We start from the raw sequence: 19,356 nt of genomic DNA, 5'->3' as shown, positions 1-19,356 counted from the left end.
TTCAACATATGACCTGTGTTACAAAATAATACAGTGAAACATGAAAGTTTGCCGGTGCTCCCCGCCCTGCCCTTTCTTTCCTTTGGCCCAGCCTTTTATTCAGCTGCCTGTCTGCTTTTCATTCATAGCTTGAAGAAGGGCTCAGGACCAAAAGGTCGGTTACATATCTTTATCTCCTATGGACGCTGTGAGACTTGCTGAGTTCCTCCAACATTTCTTTGTTAACAAAACAATGCATATCAGTTGAAGGGTAAGTTTAAAGTGTTGAGTAGCTGGGAAGTTGAAAACTCATCTACATGGTGGTCTTGCTGTCCAGACACTGTTTATCAAATATGAAATAAAAAATTAATGTTGGAAATAATGTCAGAAAGCACCAATAGCGGAAGAGAGAATTGTAACGTCTATCATTTTGTCAGCTTCTGCACAGATTTGTGTACCTTAAGGGAGAGATTGTTAAGTTCTTGATTAGATTGGCATCAAATGTTATGGGGAGAAGGCTTGGCAGTGGGGCTAAGTGGGAAAATGGATCAACTCGCGATTGAATGGTGGAACAGACTCGATGGATTGAATGGCATATTTTTCCTCCTATATCTCACAGATGAATTTGCTGGATTTATTTCAGATTTCAAAAATCCAAAGCCCTTTGTTGCAAATGTCTTGGCCAAACTATGCATATGTCTAAATTATTCTCGACTGCTCCTTTTGCGTACTTGATCCAATTAATTTTCTGATTAGTGGAGGTCCCTGACAATTGATGGACTAAGTGTCATGGTGGGAATAGACGCTCAGTTCATTTACCATCACTAAGTCTTTGCTAGCTTATTTTGCAATTGCAAAGTAAAATTAAAATTTAATTGGCAGTTTGTTGCTGTGACTCAATGAAATTAAAATCAAATAAATACAATTAAAGACAATAAAAATTAATTCTTATTAAAATTATTGTGAAGCAATAGCTTGTACGGAATAATGAAACTTATCCCACTGGAATCATTTGCAGCTGTAATGTCCAAAATCGGTCATTCTGGTTTCAATGAAGAAAAGTGTTGGATTTGTTAGAAATTACTAGATTTTTGTGAGGATGAGCTAAGCAATTCTTTGGTGCTCTGAATGAAACAAACTATTTTTCATACACAGGCAATGCAGACAGTTTTTGTTTCTATAGAGGACAGGCTAGAGTTACAATCCATCATTGTGAAAAATGTGTCATTTTAACACATCTGATATCGCAGGAAAGTGGGTTATAACATCCTTTGATGCCATTTTCATCTCCACACAAAGAATATTTGTTTGAACTCCTCGTGGTCTATGTGAACGGTTTATTTGGCTTCAGTTTTGTTTGGAAGGTTGCTGTTTGGGATCGTTTGTGCACCATCAGTCTCTGGTGTCCGACAGGGCAGATGTCCGTGATTGTTCTGCGGAGTGGAGCACTCACTCACAAGGTACACTCTCACAGGATTCAAGGAGTCCGGTCATCTGTATGGGGCTTGGGCTTGGGTGAAACTAGTAAGAGAGAGATGTTTGACTATGTGATAGTACAGATCTATCACCAATGTATATAGTGTATATAGTTACTGTATCTAGACTGTGCTTACAGCGATTGGCTGAGAGCTAAGCCACGCCTACTGTCTGGGCCTTAAAGGGTTGTGTCCCTAGCCAGGTCGGATCATTCCGGACTGGTCGGCCACCTGTGAAGAGCTCCTGTCTTTTGCTAATAAAAGCCTTGGTTTGGATCAACAAGTCTTTGGTTCTTTCGACGAGCTCTACAGACTACTGCTGCCCAATATGTCATTAATGACCAGGAGCAGCTCCAGAGGATATGGGAAAATAAGCAGAGTGAAGGCCTTTTGGCCCACGATGTCTATGCTGAATAAGATGCCCAAATTAAACAAAAGTCTGATGCTGCTTGTGATCCCCATCCTTTTACCCCTTGCATATTCATTGTCCAGAAGCCCCTAAAGATCCTACTATTGCGTCTGCTTCCACCACTATTGACAATCTGTCCCAGGCACCAGCCACTTTCTATGGAGATTTTTTTTTTAAAAAAAGGACCCTACCCATCTCTTTCCCCTCTCGTGTGTCCTCCAGTATTTAAAATTTTTACCCTTGGAAAAAGATTTTGACTGCCTCTCAGAATTCTATAAACATTATCAGGTCTTCCTTCAGCATCTGACACTCCAGAGCTTCCCATCCTCTAATCCAGGCAGCAGCCTGTAAATCTCTTCTGTACCCTTTCCAAGTCCTCCACAAGCTTCCTATAATAGAATGTCCACATCCAGACAAACCAAAGTTTTGTAGAGCTGCAATGTCATCTCCTTGCTTTTGTATTCGATACCCTGACTAATGAAGGCAAGTATCAAGCCACTTTCAAGAAAAGTGCACCTGAAGCCCAGATCCCACTCCCAGCAATGCACCTAAGAGTTTTGCATTCACTGTATACCGCTGTCGGAGATGAAAGCAGCAGAGAAAAGTTTGTGTTGGAGGACGCAAGACTCTCCAACCTCTGTTCACCTGGACTCTTGCAGCACCTTAAGAGATAACATGCAGTCAGGCAAGTGAGGAAAAACTGGTGAAGGAAGGATGAGGCATTGAAAGGTGTCCCAGGAATATTCTGCTGTTACAGTGAGAATAATTATATCTGCCTTAACTGTGAGTGACAGATGTCTCAGGGCTGTGTCCATGGAAGGAACTCGTACCAGGCATCAAGCCGCCAATACTGGACCTCAGATGTATTTTTTTATTGAATTGTTAATTGTCTTATGCATTGAGATACAATAAAAAGCTTTAAGTGCTATCCAGACAGGTGGTGCAGGTGAGACAGAAATTCAGAAATTTAATTGATAGTCAAACAGTGATGGTAATCTTGTGGCAAATACAAAGTTTCAGGATCAAGTTGATATGTCATCCAATTGTATCAGTACAACCCGATGAAACTATTCTCCGGTCCACAGTGCAAACACATACAGACATAACACACAAACAATACATATACACAGAACCTATGTACATGCATTAAAATAAATATTACTAACAAATAGTAGAGCCACAGGGAATTGTTTTAGCAGTTTAACTCTAATTCAGCATTCTCACTGCGCATAGGAAGTTGTTCCTCAGCCTGGTGGTTCTGGCTCTGATACTTCTGTATCTCTCCCCACAGAAGAAGCTGAAAGATGCTGCATGCAGGGTGATAGGGGATCTCACTGATTTGCTATCCCTTTTTAAAGAACAATCTTGGTCAATCACCTTGATGGGAGGAAGGGCAACCCCATTGATCCTCCCTGTTCCTTTTATGGTCTTCAGGTTTGAACTCTGATCTGATGTTCTACAGCAGTAGTTTTCAATTTTTTTTTTCCCCCACTCACATTTCTTTCTTTGGCTTGGCTTCGCGGACGAAGATTTATGGAGGGGGTAAAAAGTCCACGTCAGCTGCAGGCTCGTTTGTGGCTGACAAGTCCGAGTAAGGGATTACTTAAGGTGGTATGTGAGTGGGGGAAAAAAAATGTTTGCAAACCACTGTTTTAATTGTACCAAATTGACTGAAATCTGCATGGTTTCAAAACTCCGATGACAATTTTCTCAAGTAAAATATTTCAGTAACAATTGGATCTAAAGCAGTGATTCTCAACCTTTTTCTCCCACTCACATACTATCTTAAGTAATCCCTTACTCATCAGAGCACATTTGGCATAAAGATTACTGTAAATATTTGTGTATAATGCGACCCCCCCCCCCCATTTTTGAGGGGAAAAAGGGAGAAAAATTTTACCCCCATGTATAATACAATCCCCCTCCCCTCACCCACCCAAGTTGTGCTGCCGTCTCTCCCGCCCAAGTCGCGCTGCCGTCTGTCCCCCCTCCTGCCCCTCAACCTCGTCGCGCTGCCGTCAATGTAGTCAGCTGCTGATAATGAATGGTTCATAATGAACCAACGAACATCATACAGAGCTTTCAATCATTGCATCTCCGGCAGCGCGAGTCAGGTGGGCGAGGGGAGGAGACCGGCAGTGTGACTTGAGTGGGCGAGGGGGAGGAGACTGCCAGCACAAGTCGGGCAGTGAATTGAAATCTAGATTTATTTATTCATCATACTACCTACAGAGCTTTCAATAGTTGCATCTTCAAGTTGTTTAGCATGTAACAGCAGCCGACTACATTGTTAAACCTGGCAGAAATTTCAATTATAACCTCATGTGTAATGCGACCCCCCCCCCCCCCACTTTGAGCTCAAATTTCAGAACAAAATTTTTCGCATTATACTCGAATATTTGCAGTACTTAAAGTATACGTGAATGGAAAGAAAAAGTTTGAAGAGCACTGTAACCATTACCACATTGATGTAATCAGGCAGCACGCTCTCTATAGAGTTCCTGAAAAAAGTTGGCAGAATGGTGGCCAGTAACGTTGCATTCTACGGAAGTGCAGTCGCTGTTGCACCTTCTTGACAATTGAGGAGATGTTAATGTGTGGAGATATGATAGGTCACCTCTGAAGTGGACTCTACTCTCTTCACTACAGACCTATTAATATGCAGTGGAGGGTGGTCATCCCTAGTCTTCCTGAAGTCCACAATCACGTCCTTTGTCTTGTCCATGCTGAGATTCAGGTTATAGAGTAGGGTGCAGAGTACATAGATGACATCACATACAACCCTGAGATTCCTTTTTCCTGCAGACGAGGCAAAATTCCCACTCATTAATAGCCAAAAAATGAACTGTAGACAGTGTAAACATGTAAACAAAGAACTGTAAACAGATAATGAATGTAAACAACTGTGCAGTACAGAGAGAACAAAAAGAAAATCAATAAAGTGCATAAATAATAGTCCTTAAATGAATCTCCGATTGTTTTTTGTTAGAGTCTTGATGGTGGAGGGAATAGCAGCTGTACCTGAACCTGGTGGTGTGAGTCTTGTAGTACCTCGACCTCTTTCCAGATGGCAGCAGCGAGAACAGAGCGGGAACTGGGTTATGCGATCTTTGATGATTGCTGCTGCCCTCCAACGGCAGCATTCCCTATAGATTAACTCAATAGTGGGGAAGGTTTGCATGTAATGTCCTGGGTTGTGTTCACTATCTTTTGGAGGCTTTTAAGCTCAGGGGCCTTTGTGTTCCTATTACCAGATCATGATGTAGCCGGTCAGCACAATTTCCACCACACCTCTGAAGAAATTTGCCAGGGTTTCTGGTGTCATACAAACCTCCTCAAACTCCTGAGGAACTCACCATGCCATTGGTGTGTTGGGTCCGGGAAAGATCTCTGAGATAGTGACTCTCAAGAACCTACATTTGCTCACCCTCTCCGCCTCTAATCCCCCAGTGATCACTGGATTGTACACCTCTGGCTTTCCTGAAGTTAACAGTCAGCTCCTCGTTTTGGTGACATTGCATGCAAGATAGTTATTGATGCACCATTCACCCAAGTTTTCAATCTCCATCCTCCATGCTGACTCATCCCCTGACTGTATACAACCCGCTACCGTGATATCGTCAGCAAATGTTGTCATACCGAGCCACACAGTGGTAGGTGTCAAGTAAGTAGGGCAGGGGGCTAAAAACACAGCCATGTCGTGCTCTAGTACTGATGGAGATTGTGGAGGAGAAGTTGTTACCAATCTTCATGGATTGTGGTCTGGAGGTGAGGTAATCCATGATCCAATTAGAATGGGGTGTTGAGTCCCAGGTCTTGGAGTTTGCTGATCAGTTTTGAGGGGATGATGGTGTTAAATGCCGAACTTTAGTTGATAAAGAGCATCCTGATGTATGTATCTTTGCTCTCCAGGTGTTCCAAGGCTTTGTACAGAGCCAATGAGATGGCATCTGCCGTTCACCTATTACTATGATAGGTGAACTAGAAGTACAGTTGAAACAGTGCAAGGGTACCCTCTTTTACCAATGGGAGGTCCATTCAAGAATCCTATAATGACAGAAATGAAGAAGAATCATGAGCATGTCACTAAATTGATTGCTTTGGAGCAGCATCCCAGGTGCAACTATTCCTAGAAATTACATTTCAAAATAAAGAAGTTAGTGGAAAGGAAGAGTAAGTGAGATAGTGTCTGTGGTTCATTGTCCATTCAGAAATCTGGTGGTGGAGGGGAAGAAGGTGTTTTTGTAGTGCTAGGTATTCGTCTTCAGGGTCTGTACCTCTTTCCTGATGGTAGCAATGGGAAGAGGACATGGCCAGGATGGTGAGGGTCCATGAGGCTGCTTTCTTACGACACTGCCTCTTGTAGATTTCTTCGATGGAGTGAACTGCTGCCTATCATGCTACTGGGCTGGGCAATTTGATAAATTGCTGGACTTTTTCTGTCCTGTGCATTAGCACCTCCATATCAGACAATGATGCAACCAGTCAGAATGCTCTCCACAGCACATCTGTCAAAGTTTGCAAGAGTCCTTGGTGACTTAGCAAATCTCCTCAAACTTCTCATGAAGTATAGCCACAGGCAAACCTTCTTCGTGATTGCATTGACGTGGAGGCCCCAGAACAGATTTTCAGAGATGATGACACCCAGGAATTTTAAGTTCTTAACCCTTTCAAATGCTGACCCCTCGCTGAGGACTGGTTTGTGTTCTTCTGATTTCCCCCACCTGAAGTCCACAGTCAGCTGTTTGAGAAACTGTCATTGAATCTGGAGGGTCATGTTTTCAAGCTTGCATATCCTTTGCCAGACAAAGGTTTGGAGAAGAGAGTGTGGCTGGGATAGGTCTTTTAATATTTTGGCAAGTTTCCAAGGCAGCTGGAGGTGTAGATGGAGTCATTGGAGGGCAGGTACCTGTCTCCAGAGGCAAAGTGAAGTCTGTCTCCAATTGTTAACAAAACTTTTTTTTAGCAGTTTAGGATCTTCAAGAGGATCAAAAGAACTGGACTTAATCACAAAAAAAAGTTCCAACTTGATTGGGCAGCATATTAAGGAAAGTTAAAAGGAGTTTCTCAAAATGTCCTTTATATCAAACCAAGGAAAAAACTTCCCTTGGATCAATGCATAATTTACACAAGTGCAATTGCATTCACTGCCAAAACTCCTAAGGGCAGCCTTCAGGCAAAAATATCAGAAAGGTTCATGGAGAAGCTGAATGCCAGAAAGAGTGCAAAGAGCAAGAGACCAGTTGAGTCTGCACAATTCCCGTACATCACGACCACTTTGTAACATTCGTTCAGCTCTTCAGTTATAAACTTTATTTAGTGCCTCATAATATTCCTGACACAGTTTCATAAGCAATTCTTCAGCCTGATTAATATGTTTACCTTTTTCTCCTTGCATTTGACTCAATTTTATCTTATTTATCTTAACTAGACTCCAATAATAAATCAAATGCATGATAATAGAGTTTGAATGGTTTCCAGATAATATATAAGACTTCCTGGCCTGCTGACAAGAAAATGTCTTGAATTTAAAGTGACCCGTGTAAATATTTCAGGACGATGAGAGAAGATTAAATGAAACTCTCTCGATCTGGGAATACTGCAGCAGTTACTGGGAACTGTTGTTGGGATTCCAGAAGTTCTCTATGTAAATGCTCTTCTGTTTTTCTTGCTGTACTAACCCCCTGTGCGTGAGTATGTGGCTGTGTGGTGATAAGGTGTGTGAGAGGTAACAAAGTTCGCATTCACTGCCATTTCCAATGCCTGCTCGCAGATTTCATAAATAATACATTTACCTGGTTAAACCCACTGTAAGGAAGCATTGGTGTTCCCTATTCAACCACCCAAGTGGCCCAGTTGAATTGGGATGTTGCTTTGTTCCAAGATGTGCCAATATATTTTATTCTCTAAGGTAGCCTCAAGCACAAACCAGGAAAATTGGGAAAGCAGTGAGACAAAATCATTTCCATTTCGCGAACAGAACTTGGAATGGCGATCAGAGAAAGTTGCCTCAAGGCCATTGGGATGTGAGAGTGCAGGGTGTTGCAGGGACAGGCAGAATCGGGTGTGTGTGGAGGTGAGGGCTGATGCCATGAGACGGGCATCAAGGGATTGTGAATCAAGTGAAGGTTGGGCAGGTGCATTGACCTTCATAGTTTTGCTCCTTGTGGAGGAAATTCACAGAGGATAAAAAGAGTGGTAGCAAGTGCTGGATGCAAGGAAGCCAGAAGATGTATGAAGAGAAATGTGTGATGGCAAAGGAAGAATGAAAGATGAATTAAGAGAGCTGTGCGCAAAAGGAGAGATTTAAACAAGATATCAATTTCAGTCAGAGAATTTAAGCACCAAACTGACAAATTATAGGTTTCCGACTGGCTGCTTTTGCCAAGTACAATGTATATGTTTGTATGTTGTATTTCCATTGTGGTTGAAGTTAGAGGAATTAGAGCACATACTGCCTGGACAACGATCTGTAAATCATAGGGAGCTTCACTCCCTTAAGATATCATTGGTTTCACAGGATATCATTGGTTTCACAGGTATTTTAGCGTTTCTCGACATCAGCTTTTCATCAACAACTGCTTATATTCATTTGTATATTGTTTGTTTTTTTAAAAGCCCATTAATCAGAGGAAAATAAAACAGAATTTTGTATCGGGGAAGTAAACTTTTATAACATTTATGGAACTATGGAACTTTAAAGCATCTGTTAGTTACGAAATTGATGAATGCAACTTTTTTTTGTATTGGAATTAATTTCCCAAGGAATGTAAATCAAGGTAATGTTGAAGAGAAATGCTAAAGGGTACCTGATGCTAGCCTGTGGCATGTGATCAGTGCTTCCTCACAAACCATTGCTAATATCACATTTTCCCACCTGACAGACCATGGATGGGCGAATCGAGGTTCACAGCTATGCAAGGGTTTCTTCACTGACTCTCAAGGATATTCAGCACACTGACTCGGGTGAATATGTGTGCAAAGCCAAAAATTCAATTGGCCAGGACTCGGAATCCATGTTCCTCGAAGTTCAGTGTAAGTGAGAATTTAACATCACTTAATCTTCCCCTATAAATCTTCCCATGTCCTCTCACATGCAGTTTCATTCTCTTTATAATGTGGTCTTCAAGCTAATCAAGTATTCTAGTGTTACATAAATAGATTAAGATAGTTAATTAGAAATTACCTCGTGTCATTCCATCCACTGTTTATTCACATTAATAAAATGTAGCAGAAAATAAATTAGAATTCTTCTGTTAATCATATTTATCTTTTTAATTTATTAATCATTTTATTTCAATCCCTTTCTGGTTTCCTTTGAACATTAATATTCTATAATACTGCATCCAACCTGTATAGATATCAGTAGGAATGCAACAAGAAAGACATATTACAGATTTTAATAACCAAGTAATATGTCAAACAAGGGTGTAAATTTGGCAACAAAAAAAAGAACATTCTTTCCTTTTAAAATATTTTTGAGTTTAACATATAAGCATACATAATAAATGACGATTACATAATGATTTAATTGTATACAAGTAAATATATACAAAAGGGGAGAAATTATTAAATAAGCAAATATGTATAACTACATTCTTTGGCTTGGCTTCGCGGACGAAGATTTATGGAGGGGGTAAATGTCCACATCAGCTGCAGGCTCGTTTGTGGCTGACAAGTCCGATGCGGGACAGGCAGACACGGTTGCAATGGTTGCAGGGGTAAATTGGTTGGTTGGGGTTGGGTGTTGGGTTTTTCCTCCTTTGTCTTTTGTCAGTGAGGTGGGCTCTGTGGTCTTCTTCAAAGGAGGTTGCTGCCCGCCGAACTGTGAGGCGCCAAGATGCATGGTTTGAGGTGAGATCAGCCCACTGGCGGAGGTCAATGGGGCAGGCACCAAGAGATTTCTTTAGGCAATCCTTGTACCTCTTCTTTGGTGCACCTCTGTCATGGTGGCCAGTGGAGAGCTCGCCATAGAACACGATCTTGGGAAGGCGATGGTCCTCCATTCTGGAGACGTGACCCACCCAGCGCAGGTGGATCTTCAGCAGCGTGGACTCGATGCTGTCGGCCTCTGCCATCTCGAGTACTTCGATGTTAGAGATGAAGGCGCTCCAATGAATGTTGAGGATGGAGCAGAGACAACGCTGGTAGAAGCGTTCTAGGAGCCGTAGGTGATGCTGGTAGAGGACCCATGATTCGGAGCCGAACAGGAGTGTGGGTATGACAACGGCTCTGTATACGCTTATCTTTGTGAGGTTTTTCAGTTGGTTGTTTTTCCAGACTCTTTTGTGTAGTCTTCAAAAGGCGCTATTTGCCTTGGCGAGTCTGTTGTCTATCTCGTTGTCGATCCTTGCATCTGATGAAATGGTGCAGCCGAGATAGGTAAACTGGTTGACCGTTTTGAGTTTTGTGTGCCTGATGGAGATGTGGGGGTACTGGTAGTCAAGGTGGGGAGCTGGCTGATGGAGGACCTCCGTTTTCTTCAGGCTGACTTCCAGGCCAAACATTTTGGCAGTTTCCGCAAAACAGGACGTCAAGCGCTGGAAGAGTGGGCTCTGAATGGGCAACTAAAGCGGCATCATCTGCAAAGAGTAGTTCACGGACAAGTTGCTCTTGTGTCTTGGTGTGAGCTTGCAGGCGCCTCAGATTGAAGAGACTGCCATCCGTGCGGTACCGGATGTAAACAGCGTCTTCATTGTTGAGGTCTTTCATGGCTTGGTTCAGCATCATGCTGAAGAAGATTGAAAAGAGGGTTGGTGCGAGAACACAGCCTTGCTTCACGCCATTGTTAATGGAGAAGGGTTCAGAGAGCACATTGCTGTATCTGACCCGACCTTGTTGGTTTTCGTGCAGTTGGATAATCATGTTGAGGAACTTTGGGGGGCATCCGATGCGCTCTAGTGTTTTCCAAAGCCCTTTCCTGCTCACGGTGTCGAAGGCTTTGGTGAGGTCAGCAAAGGTGATGTAGAGTCCTTTGTTTTGTTCTCTGCACTTTTCTTGGAGCTGTCTGAGGGCAAAGACCATGTCAGTAGTTCCTCTGTTTGCGCGAAAGCCGCACTGTGATTCTGGGAGAATATTCTCGGCGACACTAGGTATTATTCTATTTAGGAGAATCCTAGCGAAGATTTTGCCTGCAATGGAGAACAGCGTGATTCCACTGTAGTTTGAGCAGTCTGATTTCTCGCCTTTGTTTTTGTACAGGGTGATGATGATGGCATCATGAAGGTCCTGAGGCAGTTTTCCTTGGTCCCAACAAAGCTTAAAAAACTCATGCAGTTTGACATGCAGAGTTTTGCCGCCAGCCTTCCAGACCTCTGGGAGGATTCCATCCATACCTGCTGCTTTGCCACTTTTCAGTTGTTCAATTGCCTTATATGTCTCATCCCGGGTGAGGACCTCATCCAGCTCTAGCCTTAGGGGCTATTGAGGGAGCTGGAGCAGGGCGGAACCTTGGACTGAGCGGTTGGCACTGAAAAGAGATTGGAAGTGTTCTGACCACCGGTTGAGGATGGAGATCTTGTCGCTGAGGAGGACTTTGCCGTCTGAGCTGCGCAGCGGGCTTTGGACTTGGGGTGAGGGGCCGTACACAGCCTTTAGAGCCTCGTAGAAACCCCTGAAGTCGCCAATGTCCGCGCTGAGCTGGGTTTGCTTGGCGAGGCTAGTCCACCACTCATTTTGTATCTCCCAGAGTTTGCGCTGAAGATGTCTGCATGCGTGACGGAAGGCTTGTTTCTTCTCTGGACAGGACGGCTTTGTAAGGTGAGCCTGGTGGGCATCTCGCTTCTTTGCCAGCAGCTCCTGGATTTCCTGGCTGTTATCGTCAAACCAGTCCTTGTTTTTCCTGGAGGAGAAGCCCAGTACCTCTTCAGTGGATTGCAGTATGGTAGTCTTCAGCTGATCCCAGAGGGTTTCAGGGGACGAGTCCGTGAGGCGGATTGCATCGTCGAGCTTTGCTTTGAGGTTTGCCTGGAAGTTTCCTCTCACTTCGTCTACTGCAGGTTTCCAACATTGAACCTCTTTCTGGGGGCTTTACTGTTCCTGGGCTTTGGCTTGAAGTGAAGGTTGAGCTTGCAGCGAACCAGCCGGTGGTCAGTGTGGCATTCCGCGCTGGGCATGACCCTGGTGTGGAGCACATCTCGTTTGTCTCTTTCTCGCACCAGGACGTAGTCCAGGAGGTGCCAGTGTTTGGATTGGGGATGCATCCAGGTAGTCTTCAGGCTGTCCCTCTGCTGAAAAGGGGTGTTTGTAATGACAAGCCGCTGTTCTGCGCAGAGCTCCAACAGGAGGCGCCCATTGATGTTGCACTTGCTTGCCGACACCATGCTTGCCCAGGATTCCTGGCCAGGTTTCTGAGTCTTTGCCGACGCGAGCGTTGAAGTCGCCAAGGATGACAACCTTGTCGGCTGTAGGGGTGCGTTGAATGAGGTTGCGCAGGTCAGTGTAGAACTTGTCCTTTTCTGCTGCTTCCGCCTGGAGGGTTGGAGCATAGACACTGATGAGGGTGATGCGACGCTTGTTTTGAAGGGGGAGTCGCATGGACATAATCCGGTCCGGGTGGCCTGTCGGGAGGTTTTTGAGTTTGGAGGCAATGGAGTTCTTGACCATGAAGCCTACACCAGATAGGCGTCGTTCATCCATAGGCTTGCCAGACCAGTAGAGTGTGTAGCCCGCGCCACGTTCTTGGAGGCTGCGTACATCTGCCAGGCGGACTTCACTGAGAGCGGCTATGTCGATGTCAAGTCTGAGGAGTTCATGTGCAATGAGGGCAGACCGACGTTCAGGTCGGTGGCTGTCAGCCTTGTCTAGCATGGTTCTGATGTTCCAGCATGCTAGCTTGAGTTTGTGAGCATCTTTTGAGGGGGAGGACGTGGAGGGGGAGGACGTGGACCTGTCCTCGGGCCTGCGCAAAGGAGCTTTTAGGTGGAGTGCAGTGCGCGCAGTACTGGCCCCACCCTTTACACCCATGGTTCGTGTGCCGTGGCCAAGCAAGCTGGGACGTGGCAGCGAGGTCCTTGGGTCGTAGGTTTTATATCGGAGTGGCCTTCTCCTATGCAGGTTTCTTACCCGGGCTGGAGGGGTCTGCCTCCCCTCCTAGATCGGTCCATACTGCCCGGACCGGGGCCGAGGCCGCCGCTGCTCTCCCTGTGCCCGAACTGGGGCCACCGCCTCCAACTATCTGCCTGGACCGGGGCCTCCGCCTGCCTCACTCGACCGAGGCCGGGGCCGCCGCCTCCCACTTGCTCCTGCCCGGCCGGCCCCAGTCCGGGCAGAGGGTAGGCAGCGACGGCCCCGATCCGGGCAGGAGCAAGGGAGAGGCGGCGGCCCCGGCCTCGGTCGAGTGAGGCAGGCGGAGGCCCCGGTCCGGGCAGAGAGTTGGAGGCGGCGGCCCCGGTCCGGGCACAGGGAGAGCGGTGGCAGCCCCGGCCCCAGTCCGGGCAGAGGGTGGGCGGCAGCGGCCCCGATAACTACATTAATAATTACTTATAGTGCAATCTAGTAATAAATATATATATGCAACCACGTCAGACCCATTAATTGGAATGTTTTAATAAGATAATAAGATTTTTTTTTAATTAAGGAGGGAAACAAACTAAAGGACGAAACTAATCTAATCAATCAAACCCTTATATGTTTGTAATGAAGAAAAAAATCAATTAAAAAAATTCTAAGAATGAGCCCCATAATTTCATGAATTGAAACTTACTATCTTTAATATTGTATCTGATTTTCACTAAACTTAAATAGGAGAACATTTTCTAAAAATGTCCCCAGCAAAACAAAACAATAATGCTGTTGGTGGTCTAGGAAGGACTTCGTGTTTCCCCTTCCCCCCCCCCAACCCTGTAGCACTGATTGGTCCATAGGTCTTAATGCAGGTGGGATGTGGTCTGCGAGTGATAAAAGACTGAGAAGCTCTGGAATAATAGGAATGTGACAATTTGCATAGGTGGACTTATGGATTAGTGATTAATAATTGCTTCCATCTACATTTGCTATTAGCATATTTGTTTAATAATGTAGTTCACTACAAACAGTGTAAATTATAAATTTCTGATAGAAAATTAACTGTTTTATTTTTGTGAAACAGGATGTGTTGGAAGTGGTTAGCATCTAAGGGGAGAAAAGGTCAATATTTCTATTTAAGATCACTTCAAGACTTTGGAAAGGGTGCAAAAGAGGGAGATGTTTCACAAACCTGGGTTGTTTTCTCTGGAGTGTCAGAGGCTAAGCGGGAACCCGAGAGAGGATTGTAAAATCTTAGATATAGATAAGGTGGAATCTTTTCCCAGGGTAAAACCATCACACAATAGGTGACATCCATTTAGGTTGAGGGGAGAGGAAGTTTAAATGGGGGTGAATATCTTGCACTGAGTGGTTGGTGCTTGGAACGGGGTGCCAGGCATAGTGGTGAAGCAAATATGATAGTGGTGTTTGAGAGATACATGAATATGAAGGAATGAAGGGCAAGCAGCAGTGTCACTTGAATTAGGACATCATGAAGGGCCTTCTCCAATGCTGTTCTGTGATCTATAAGAGCTGTTGTAATGTTCCACAGCTCATAGTGAGGTGATGTTTTGTCCTGTTGCTGAATGTCATCACTTAATGGCAATCAGAATTTTTGTGATTTTCAACCACCACGCACAGCCTGGTCCAGTGGAAGATTTGCATATCTAGACGAGTCTGTTCTAGTTAAAACACAAGAGTCTCCAAATAATTTAACAATGGAAACATAATGTACTCCATTTAGGCACAGTAAAGCTCCAGTCCCTCCAGTGAGCAGCTCACTCTCAGTGTGGGCTATTATTGGCTCTCTCTCCCATTCTACATCAACTTGATGAGAGCAAGTTTTTCTTATTTTTTGCAAACATAAACCTTTCCAATCATTCTCATCTCTCAACCTCAGATGCCCCCAAGCTACAGGGGACAGTGACTGTCTACACTTGGGAGGGAAACCCCGTGAATATCACCTGTGAAGTTCTTGCACATCCTCATGCTCTGGTAACGTGGTTTCGAGATGGACAACAGTTGCCAAGTTCCAACTATAGCAGCATCAAGATCTACAACACACGATCTATCAGCTACCTTCAGGTAAGGGATGAAAGCAAAGCTTTCATTATCAGATTTGTGCAGATTTGGACTGACCTCGCTGAAGTTTAGAACAAAAAGATGATCGACTGTTAAATGATATGTTTTCCATGAAGGTTCTTCTAAAGTTGATAAATTCACAAGATGCTGGTTGCACTGGCAATGCCAGCATTTATTGTCTATCCACTGTACCCTGATCTGAGTTGCTTGCTGTGCCATTCAGAGGCTATCTAAGAATCAAGCATGTTCCTACCGTTGTGAAGCACGAAAAGAGAAAACCATGTAAGATTGGTAGATTTCCTTCCCAAAAGGGCATTGGTGAATCTGATGGGATTTTACACCATTTTGGTAGTTTCATGGTCACCGTCACTGATGCTAACATTTCATAATAATTAATTGAATTTCCATTCCCTTGCTATTGTCATGGGATTTAAGTATGTGCATCAAGATAACAGCACCAGCTATCTGGGTTTGAATCTGGCACTGTCTGTAAGGAGATTGTACGTTCTCCCCGTCTCTGCAAAAATTTCCTCTGTGTATTCCAGTTTTCTTCTCTCCCACCCCCCTTCCAAAATGTACAGGGGATTTTGGGCTTGTGGGCTGGAAGGGGCTGTTACTGTGCTGAATGTCTAAAGTATATATTTTTTTTAAAAAAGATCAATGGTCTTTTCTCTGCATTACTAAACCATTAGCTTAATCACAGTACTGTCATACTCCCCAATGGATTTTAAGGATGAATACTGAAGGTTCAAACCTGGAACAAAGAAATGCTGTCTTGGGATGAAAGGGTCAGCTTTTCAAATTGAGTTCAGCAAAGATTTCTTTCAGACACTTGTGAAACTTTTAGAATTCTCTCCTCTTCCAGCAGATGAGACTCCAATTATTCGTGGATATGATCAGGAGGTTTCTGAACATAAAAGGAATTAAAGTCTATGGGAATCATATGGAAGCGTGGTGATGTGACATCTGCCTCACTCGATCGTCAGAGCATATTTAAAGGACTTTTAAGACTTAGGAGCAGAAATCGGCTATTTAGCCCATCGACTCTACCCCACCATTTAATAATGAGCTGGTTCATTTTTCCACTCAGCCCCACTGCCTGGCCTTCTCCCCATAACATTTGATGCCCTAGCTAATGAAGACATATCAATCTCTATCTTAAATACACCCTCTGACTTGACCTCACGACTGCCTGTGGCAACACATTTTACAGATTTACCACCTTCTGGCTAAAGAAATTCCTCTATGTCTTTGTTCAAAGTAGACACCCTTCAATCCTAAAGTTGTGCTCTCTTGTCCTACAATCACCCACCATGGGAAACCTTTCTACATCTGCTCTACCCATACCTTTCAACAATCAAAATATTTCAGTGAGATCCCCATCCCCATCCCCCATCCATTCTCCTAAAGTCCAATGAGTACAGGCCAAGAGCTATCAAACATTCTTCATATGATAACCCTTCATTGCTGGAATCATCCTCGTGAATCTCTTCTGAACCCTCTCCAGTGTCAAAACATCCTGCGAAACAATCCTTTTGTTGAGATGTCCTAATGCTATTTCTTTTGATTTGATGTACCTTATGCTTCTGGGATCAACTTTGTAGATGAGGGAGAAGCTCAAAAAAGATTATTGGTCAACTGACTTTACAGTCCATGCTCAAACATCTAGAAAAGCACTGAGAAATTGAATCACACCAAGCCCGCAGGTCTGGGCCTGGGTTGAGATTGGTAGAGCAGAGTGCAGGCATGGGCAGAGCACTGAAACTATGGGAGGGGTTCATGAAGGAGAAGGAGCAAGTAATGGGGTTCCAGCCCCTGAGACTGATCAGGGAGTGCCCAACAGTGAGTGCTCCTCACTGTGATCTACACTAATTTCCCAGGCCATGCTCCTTTTGGAACATTTCCAGGTAATGGTGTGGGTGGGGCAGGGGCATCGTTTAATGCTTAGCAAATGTATCAGCAAGATTCTTTATGTCCAGAAGTCACAGGCCAAATTTTTAGAGCAGCACTATTGGACCTGGGAACGTTCAGTCCACATTGCAAAAAGATGATTGAGGCCCTTCAGCCCTACTCTTACATGCTGACCTGATTGGCATTCTGGGCTAATCGTCCTTGCATGCATTGGCATCCATATCCTTCTCAGCCTTTCCTCTCTATGATTCTGTGCAACTGCTTTTTAAACATTATAATTGTCTCCGCCTCTTCCCCCATTGCAGGATTGAAATTTTTAAAAAGTCATCAGCTTCCTTAGCAGGGCTCTTTACAGCCAGGTCGATGCAGTACAATGATGCATGTCTGATGTTCGGAATCTCTTTAGGTCACTCCTGATTCAGAAAATGACTTTGGTCCCTACAACTGCACTGCCAGCAACCGTGTAGGTGTGGAGTCGAAGGAGTTTATTCTGGTGCAAGCCGGTAGGTGCTGTTTCTTTTTTTGCTCTGTTAATTCAATGACATTTAGGCCATCCCCAGCATAATTCTGAGGCATAAATATCACAGATGCCAGATTCATGAGCAAAAGAAAAGATGGAGGTGCTCAGTGGGTCAGGGTAGAAATGTCGGTCAACGTTTCAAATCAGGACTTTTTATTGAGAAGAACGTAGGAAGGGGTGATATCAAGGAGGGGGTGTGGGCACAAGAAGGAAGGGGGCAAAAGGAGCTGAGAGGTGATGGTGTCTTAGACAGAAGATGGGAGATGACAAGTCAGGTAAGAGAGGGGGAAAATTTGCTGGGGCAGTAAGAAGGACGCTTCTGCAAGCAGACTAACAGGTGATCTTTAGCATTGCATATAAACGAATATAGAGTATTAGATTTCAGTGAAAAGGAAGATCAGTTAACACGCAGCAAGGGCAACATGAGAGCAATGTTGTGGGGTTCATTCAGGAGTCTGATGGCTGCGGGGAAGAAACTGTCTTTGAGCCTGTTGGTGTGTGCTTTCACACTCATAAGTCTCCACCTCCCCCACCTCAAAGGGAGGAGGGTGTGTCACAGATGCGATGGGCCCATCAGTATGTGGGCTGCCTTTCCTAGGCAGTGGGAAATGTAGATAGAGACCATGTGGGGGTGGAGGGAAGATTTTATTATTTTGTGAGCTGCGTTCACCACCTTCTGAAGCCTGTTCTGATCTTGAGCAGAACAGCTCCTGTACCATGCTGATACGTCCAGCAAGTCTGCTTTCATTATTGATGGACATGAAGGATACGTTAAACTTGATTGTTGTATCAACATGTATATCCCAACTCTGCTCATTAGAGATGTTTATTCTTCAAAACTTGAAGCTGTACTCCAGCACTATTAATGTGGACAGGGGTGTGGTCTCTGACCCTCTTTTGAAGTCTGTAATCATCTCCTTCATCTTATTGACATTGAGGGTGGAGGTTGTATTCTTGGCACCACTGGACTTTCAATCTCAGTCCTGTCATCCATCTCATTGGTATGTGATACCCAGTCCACTACTGTTGCGGCATTTCTCAGACTTTGTGCTTGATGGGATAAACATTTCCACAGCATGTTAATGCACTCTCTGAAATCAGAATTCAGACTCCGACCAGGTTGTCACTAAATTGGGGAATAATTTGAAGAGATTAATTAAAATAGGAAATCGTCACACTGCTGTATTGAGAGCTCCTTCTAGAGATGGGAGATAGGCTGTATTTTTAAAAAAACACACACAAAAATACTGGAGGAACTCAGCTGGTTTCACAGCATCCATAGGAGGTAAAGATATATTACTATCATTTCTGGCCTGAGCCCTTCTTCAAGATGTAAGCAAAGTACAGGAAGGCATCTGAATAAAGACAAGAATGGCAGGAGGTGGAGTCCAGAACATCAGTCAAAATTGTTAATTGGATATGAAGAGGAAATGTAAGAATTGATTTTGACTCTGTGAAAGGAGACAGAGGGAAAAGGGAAGAGAGAGACAGAGTTGGGGAAAGACGACAGGGGGGAAGAAGAGAGGGTGCGGTGGGGGTTTAATGGAAATCGGAAAATTCAATGTTATTTCCATTCAGTTGGAGGGTGCCCAGACAGAAGATGAAGTTTTGTTCCTCCAAATTGCTGGTGGTCTCAGTCTGGCAGTAGATGAAACCGTGAACAGACATGTCAGCAGGGAATGGGATGGGGAATTGAAATGGGTGGCCACTGGGAGATCCACGCAATTCTGGCAGAGAGAACCGAGATACTCAACAAGGCGATCTCCCAGTCTCTCCGATGTAGAGGAGACCACAGTTATTGAGGCCGAGGAAATAAAGGCATTACCTGCATAACTCAGTATCTACCAATGGTGGAGGACACAACGGAAAAAGTAACCTTTGATGAGATTGGAAGTGATGAATTGTGAAACAAAGTGATAATTTGTTGTCTATTTGTCCCTCTGTGTGCCTTCTCTAATTTAATTTCCCATGGAGTC

General features: G+C 44.2%; 1 protein-coding gene across 10 annotated transcripts in view; it reads left to right on the top strand.

Annotated features, from left to right (window-relative positions):
- The window catches only part of ncam1a (neural cell adhesion molecule 1a), a 443,331-nt gene that overhangs the window by 336,825 nt on the left and 87,150 nt on the right, over positions 1–19,356 (top strand). For all 10 annotated transcript variants that reach the window (XM_069894934.1, XM_069894928.1, XM_069894927.1 and 7 more), the window contains 3 exons: positions 8,748–8,898; positions 14,768–14,952; positions 17,267–17,363. In XM_069894934.1, the coding sequence (XP_069751035.1) occupies positions 8,748–8,898; positions 14,768–14,952; positions 17,267–17,363 (433 nt within the window). The remainder of the gene's footprint in view (positions 1–8,747; positions 8,899–14,767; positions 14,953–17,266; positions 17,364–19,356) is intronic.

The sequence above is a fragment of the Narcine bancroftii genome, chromosome 8 (assembly GCF_036971445.1).
Source record: "Narcine bancroftii isolate sNarBan1 chromosome 8, sNarBan1.hap1, whole genome shotgun sequence".
In the NCBI taxonomy this organism is placed as follows: domain Eukaryota; kingdom Metazoa; phylum Chordata; class Chondrichthyes; order Torpediniformes; family Narcinidae; genus Narcine; species Narcine bancroftii.
The sequence above is the reverse complement of the archived record's forward strand: the minus strand, read 5'-3'. Positions and strand labels throughout refer to the sequence as shown.